Below are 7,277 nucleotides of genomic sequence, written 5' to 3'. Positions count from 1 at the left end.
ATGTGATGCACGTGCCGGGTTTGAAGCGGAATTTGATTTCTGTGAGTCAGCTGACGAAGGAGGGCTACCAGGTTGCGATAGGGCCCGAGGGCTTCGTGGTTATGAAAGAACCTCTGGTGTTGTCTTATGGTTTTGAGGAGGTTCCTGATTTTGTGTGCTTTGTTTCCAAGGAGAAGATTGATCCTTCGCAGACGTACTTGGTTTGAGGCCGGAAATCGAGTTCCGTTGGGGCGGAGTTGCTGAATTGGGACTAGTTAGCTTGGTGAACAGGTTTAGATATATGAAATGGTAGTATTTAGTTGGTATTAGTACAACCCTAATCAAGCTTAGCTCTGCTAGCAAAATGTTATGAATTTCGAATGTTATGTGCTGACTTTTAATGCCAATGAAGATCCCTACTTTGTCAAATTAGCTTAATTGACATGTAATTGTGTGATTAATTCAAGCATATTTGGATATTTTCCAATGATGTGTGATTTTCCAAGTAAAAGAGAACGAAATCTGGCTTTGATCGGCATTGCCCCGAAAAAGGATGGTGAAAATCTTGATGTTGCTTGGGGAATCGGATATCTTTGGTTCATTGATCGCTTAGATCTTGCTGCTTCATAAGCATGCCCTGCTAAAGATCTTGGTGCTTGGTTGTTCTGTTCTGGATGTTCTGAGTTAAAAAGACGACGAGATCTGTCACGAAAACCGAAAATGAGGCTTATTTCCTTGTATTGAGGACAAGATAGAGGAATTGAACAAAACCTCTACCGTACCGCGAAGCAAAAGGCGTTGCAGATGCAATGACTAAAGTGAAGTGTGCTATGTACTATCTCCACTGTGAACTTAGCAGAAGCTAAATTGAACGTCACGAATTTCGAAAATTACATAGCGGATGATGCGAAGCAGAGGACCAAAAATGCATCACTTTGCATCTGTCTTTTATTAAGAATAAGGTAACTCAAGCTATGGTAATTTACAAGGAAGACAGATATGCTAATTCTTCTTTGGTTCAGTACTGCTTGAACTGCAATCGTAGCCACTATCAGCTTCCGCCGAGGCCACGCCATTTTTTCCTGCTGCTTCCACCATTTTAGGGATCAATGGACTGCAAGCCGGGTGGTTGTAATAGGGCTGTGGATGGACGAAGTAGTTTCCGGTAGAAGGGAAAGATTGGTACCCATATGTAGATTGATAAGGTCCCGGAGAAAATGCGTTTGGGGGAGGCCAATATACCATAGGCATAAAGGTGTTTGCTGGTTGTGGTGGAAAAATGTGATACGGGGTTTGACCAGAGTAGGAGATACTCGTACCAGCATTCGGGATTGCACTGTTTGGGATTGGTTGAGCATCTAATGGCGTCTGAGACGGGAATGTTGCCATTGCTTGAGCGTGAAGAATAGAGGTCTGATGACCTCCAAATTGTGTAGGAGGTGCAGAACTCAAAAGTGCAGTCTGTGGGAATGACGATCTCTGTATGTTAGGCTTGCTATTTGGGTGAGTTTGTTTTTTCGCCTTTGTTTTTGTTGAACCAGACTTGCCACAGAACTGCTGAGAACTTGGACTAGCCTGCTGAAAGAAAACAACATCAGTTTTCAGAAACTCGAATTTATTTGTCAACGTTAAGTCGAAACTAGGAAGTGCTCAGATATATGAACCGGGAAGTTGATCTTACAGTATCACTAGTCATAGGATGTGGAAGAAATAAGTCCTCCCCTTCAGCATCCTCATCCGTCCTACAAGGAAAAACACGTCGTGCTTTAGCATTCACAATTTTTCGAAGATACAAAACTATCCGAATAGCTTTTCCATAAATATTCATTTCCTAGTAGTATCTTAGAATGAAATACCTATAATACTTCTGAAGCAAGTCTAAGTTCCGGTATTTAGTTTCTCGTTGAACCAGATCATCAGGAAAACCAGCCATGAAAAGAAGAGTGATGCCCAAGGTCTTGAAGAAGAAGCTCCCACTGCGAACATGAACGAGCATTGCCATTCGACACATTAGTGGCCCGAAAGACTTCAGCTTGTTTCTTCCCATACGCTGCCTGACATATCTGAAACATATTTATGCAGATAAAATTTTAAGTTAAGCTGCAAAACAGAAATCCTCGCTGACTTAAAAGTTAATGACTCCAATAGTACTTACTCATTTTGGGGAAGATTTCGTGTTCTTCCGCCATACTTTATGCAGAGAAATAGCCATGATGGGCAGCTAGAATCCGATGGTCGCATAGACTTCTCTTCTTCGAGTATTTTAACAGGACATAATGTCGGGTTCTGTTGGTTTGGGTAGAATACTTTCCTCCGAACACCAGGATTCTCATACAGAACATACTCCTAGTATTAAATTAAGATAAAAAAAACATGTCGCAGAAATCATTTATGTTAAATGTCGCAATGAAAGGGAATTGAAAGACTATTTGTGCAATGACAAGAACTAGAGCAAGCATAACGCTAAATTTCCTTACCCCAGGATCTTTCGAAGACACGAATGGTTCTCCCTTCCTTAAAATGCTGAAATGATTGAAGTCTAATTCGTATATATCTTCACAGCCGTGCCTTATTCCGAGTGATGCGAAAACTATGATCTTCCTCATTGTGTGGGATTGAGCATTTTTCTGCAGCAGGGCTTCTGAATCAATTATTCTCTTCACTTCTTTCGGGCAGAATGCCACCTTCGGAGGTTTTTTCTGTTGCGATGTGCTTGTTGATCCTGCATGGAAAAACTCTGAGAAATTAAGGGTATCAGATGGCACCTTGTCACTTCCAAAATCACTAGGTTCCTTATTGTTTCCGGTTTGAAGTTGCATCTCATCACAAACTGGTCCTGTATCGGGTGGTTCATTCGTTTCTTGGTTCGCATTTGGAATCACTGGCTCGTTCCCACCTGCAAAAACTATTTCACATTGCGCATCCAATCCCTTATCAACAACTTCACATTTCGGTTCACTAACAATTCTTGAAACATCATCAGCAACTTCCCCTTCTTTACAGACATTATTAACACAATCCTCTTCCCGGTAATCATCATCTTCGTCATCGCTGTCATCAGTGACACCGCAGTCTGCTGAATCTCCGCCATCTTTAACTTTTCCTAAATGCAAAAACTGAGTTTCCTCCATGCTCATCCAGTTGACTAGACGGTCTTCCAGAATTCGATCTTTAAGGGCCAAGCATTGCTTGTGGTGCTTCTTCTGCAAAGCCATTACGGTTGGGATAACATTTCCATCTTCGATTCCATTGTTGTCGAGTTCTGTCTTCCGTCGCTTGAACTTCTTTAAGTTTCTTGTCATTGCATTGGAAGAATGGTCCTGCATCCAAATAATGGGTGTGGCATTAACATTTGCTCTACTCATTAGAAGCGTTCTCAAACACTGCTAAAGTGCACTAACAATTATTTAAAAACAAAGAAACAACCAAAAAATAAAAATGGTGGTCTTACTTGTCCGTCTGCTCGATGTGGAGGCTCCTTCTCTCGTTCTTGTAATTGAGCTTCAAGAATTAGTATCCTCCCCATGAGTTCTGCATTCTTCTGCCGTTCCCTCTCGAGTTCGGCCGAAACCTCTGCAACGATATTGACGCTCTCACCTTTCATTCCTTCCTCTATAGCGCACAGTGCAGAAGAATTTATCAGAGGAGCACAAGAGTGAAGCTCCACCATTGATTAGACAAACACCAATTAAGAACTAAATCCTTGGAGAAAATGATTTCTGAAGAAAGATAACATATTTAAGCAAGATTTGAATACCCTATGAAGCAAAAAACTGCAAAATGTGGAGGGTTTTTCTTTCGTTGCTTGGTTTTTGTTTCGGTTTGTAAATTGGAAAAGTAGAGCGGCGAGGGGGCAGACATGCAATTGCACGTGCACATCTCTCCCTCCTCTCTCATTAGACTTCAGTGTTACTCACTCTACATCAAATCTATTCATCTATCAAAGTGATTTTCACACATGTTTTTCTTTTTTGTTACGTTTTTATATTTATTTATGATATTTAGACTGAATAAATCAAATAAAAATAAACACAAGTATACATAAAAAAGATGAATAATGTGCAGAGATCCTTTCTCTTCACTAATTTATTTTCTCATATCAAAGTTGATAATCATAACAACTATCACGGGATGTCTCAATGATCGGGGACGAATTTCAAGTTTGTATTTCACCCGACACGTCTTCAGTTCAATTTTTAATACTGATAAATCACATAATGGTAGCAGGTGGCTGACGTACTTCTATAAGTCTTTCTGGCTTCCAATCGTAGTGAAGCCACCAACTGATCTTTTTTAAAAAGAATGAAGTTGGTAACCACAACATTTTTAAGTACACATTTTTGGAAAATGATTGATTCCAATCCAAATTTATATCATTTTTCTGGAATACTAAAATTTAATAAGAATCCAACAAGGCCTCACCATTTTTTTATTTAATATTTTTGTAAACGAGCTTTGAGTCTCACAATTTGGTGACAACAACTCACAGTCACAGTTGTGAACTAATATAAATAAACAAAATTGTCTTGTTATGGAAGTGGTGAAGCTGCAGGTGCCCCATCTCTCAGTAATGCAGGATTAGAGAGCATCCTATGCACTTTTCCTATTTAAATAATAGTACCTAGTTTCCTCACCAAGTAAACACATATCTAATATATCATTATATATCATAACCCCTCCTTCACTTTACCTCACCAAACCAGTCTGTCATCTTTTGTATGCTTCTGTTCCTTGAAGATTATGTTAATCACACTGCTAAGCTAAACCAGCTTTGCACATAATCGGAAACGAACGAGTTTCACGAGCGCACGCAAGGATGAGAATCGAGCTGCATCGTGTTGAGTTCGTGTACCGTTTCAAGTTAGTGTCGAGTACTAATTAAATCCTTAACCAAAGTGTGTATGTTTCATGTTTACGTTAGACCATATATAAAATGAGTGCAGAAAATTTGATCTTGGAAATTTGAGGTCTGTCTTGACGTGGGGAATTCCATTAACCTCTTTTCCCCTGGATGTATAAAAAAGAGGAAAAGGATCCTCTTCGGATCTTTTTTGTGGGGATTTGGGGATCAATCAATCGTGTCCATTTATCATACATCGTACGATCAGTTTTCGTTAGATACTATTTATATTCAATTTTAAATTCAAAATGATTTATGACCGCATGATGTACGATGAACGAATATAATTTATTGATCATCAAGATCCCCACAAAAAGATCCGGAGAGGATCCTTTTCCTAAAAAAGATGGGGGTGCACTGCACACGTGCACAGTATATATGGTCAGTGGGTAGCATGATAGAATATTACAACCTCACGTGGGAATGCTTCGTCTCTTCAAATGCAATTTGTGTCAGGGAATATGAAGGCTAAAAAGTAAAAAGGCCTAATTGGATAAATGGTCCCCGTGGTCATAAGGTATTCGGATGATAGCCCCTGTGGTAAAAAAATTCGGATTTAAACCCCTGTGGTCTAAGTCTGTTAGGATTTAAACCCCTGTGGTCTAAATCTGTTAGGATTTAAACCTTTCTGTTAAATAATGCTGATGTGGCTGCCACGTGGCTGCCAAATGGCTGCCACGTGGCAAAATAATAATTTTTAATTTTTTTTAAAAAAAACCTGAATTAAAAAAAAAAAAAAAAAAAAAAAAAAAACAAACAAACAAACAAACCGGATCTGCAAGAAGAAGAAGGAAGAGGGAGAGGGAGGAGGGCGCGAGGAGACGGCTCCGGCGAGGGGGGAGCTAGTCTCCGGCGGGAAGAAGAAGAAGAACAAGAACAAGAACAAGAAGAAGAAGAAGAAGAAGAAGAAGAAGTCGCGCAGGGAGACCGGCGGGAAGAAGAAGAAGAAGGAAGAAGGAGAGGGAGGAGGGTCGCGCGGGGAGAGGGCTCCGTCGGGGGGGGGGAGCTGGTCTCCGGCGGGAAGAAGAAGAAGAAGAAGGAGAAGAAGTCCGGCGGGGTGGGGGAACGGGCGGAGGGCGGAGGGCGGGGGGGATTTTCTGGGTTTCTGCGTTTTTTTTTTTTTTTTTTTTTTTTTTTTAATTCAGGTATTTTAAAAATTATTATTTTTGCCACGTGGCATATATGTGGCAACCACGTCAGCATTATTTAACCGAAGGGCATAAATCCTAACAGACTTAGACCACAGGGGTTTAAATCCGAATTTTTTTACCACAGGGGCTATCATCCGAATACCTGTTGACCACGGGGACCATTTATCCGATTAGGCCAAGTAAAAACTTTGGATACCATCCTTCTAATTTTAAACAAAAATCCATCTTTTGGTTTGGGCACCTTCATTTGTTCTTTCCTAACATAGTGTTCATGTAACAAGGAGTTAGTAGCTCGGTTGATTGAGAGAGTTTATCACTGCATTAGAAGTCCTAAGTTCGGTTTTTCTCTCACAGTATCACTTGTATAAAAAACTCTAGAGTTACAGATAATCTCATGACAGTGTCGCCTTGGTGCTAAAAGAGCAAATTTTCGGAACTATGAAAGCCCTCAAATTGGATGGGATGGCATGGAGTTGTGCAGAACCAATACACCTATGTTTTTGTGAGAGACGTTTTACGAATGACGAGGTGTATGTGATTGAAATCCGTGGGCGCCCGAAATGGTAACCATTAAGAAATGTTTCTTCAGGGTTTGTATGGAAACTGTGCTGGAGAAGTCCTACAATAATTGAGTACACACCCCTTGATTCACTGGCTTTCTAATTTTCAAGACAAATAAATAGTATTCTAACAAGAGATCCTGTGATTGAAGGGTGTCAAGTGGATACCCTTCGTACGTATATTTTGTTTTTCTCTTGTGGAGTGTGCCAAAAAAATTAAAAAAGGATTAATTGAAGTTCAAGAATTGAGCCAAGTGGTTAATTACTGTCATATTCGTTGTTTGTGTGGACTTATAAATGCTGGGACTAGACTTGTTAAATTGGACATCAGTCTAACATGTTGGGTCTTACAAGTCTCATCTAGAACCAACAGGATCCTCTCCTGATCTTTTGGTGAAGATCCGTGAATTGTGTACATTCATCGTATATTATACGGTCAGTTTTTGTTAAGTACTGTTTGTGTTTAATTTAAAATGATTTTTGACCATATGATGTACGATGAACGGACACGATTCACGAATCCTCAGATCCTCGCAAAGAGGATCCGGATTCCATCTGGAAGACTGAGACTCGATAGAATTTGCTTGGACCCAACTTCAATCATATCCGATCCTAGTAGCTGCACAACTGAAGCTAGAGAGATTCTATCATTCACTTCTAGTGTGTGCTCAATTCAAGGCCTGTGGG

The 7,277-nt window shown here is 40.2% G+C and overlaps 1 protein-coding gene across 2 annotated transcripts; it reads right to left on the bottom strand.

Annotated features, from left to right (window-relative positions):
* Nucleotides 1–700: 700 nt before the first annotated feature.
* On the bottom strand, nt 701–4,033 carry LOC126621160 (uncharacterized). 2 transcript variants are annotated; one of them, XM_050289559.1, is made up of 6 exons: nt 3,431–4,033; nt 2,457–3,299; nt 2,135–2,325; nt 1,836–2,042; nt 1,661–1,721; nt 701–1,554 (listed from the first exon to the last, which is right to left on the bottom strand). In XM_050289559.1, the coding sequence occupies exons 1-6, from the start codon at nt 3,647–3,649 to the stop codon at nt 982–984; spliced, it is 2,094 nt and encodes a 697-aa protein (XP_050145516.1). In that variant the 5' UTR covers nt 3,650–4,033; the 3' UTR covers nt 701–981. The 2 variants fall into 2 exon arrangements, with proteins under 2 accessions (XP_050145516.1, XP_050145515.1); XM_050289558.1 differs by having other exon boundaries at nt 701–1,557; nt 3,431–4,031.
* Between the last annotated feature and the right edge of the window lie 3,244 nt (nt 4,034–7,277).

The sequence above is a fragment of the Malus sylvestris genome, chromosome 5 (genome assembly GCF_916048215.2).
Source record: "Malus sylvestris chromosome 5, drMalSylv7.2, whole genome shotgun sequence".
NCBI classification, from domain to species: Eukaryota; Viridiplantae; Streptophyta; class Magnoliopsida; order Rosales; family Rosaceae; genus Malus; species Malus sylvestris.
This window is presented reverse-complemented; position numbering and strand designations above follow the sequence as displayed.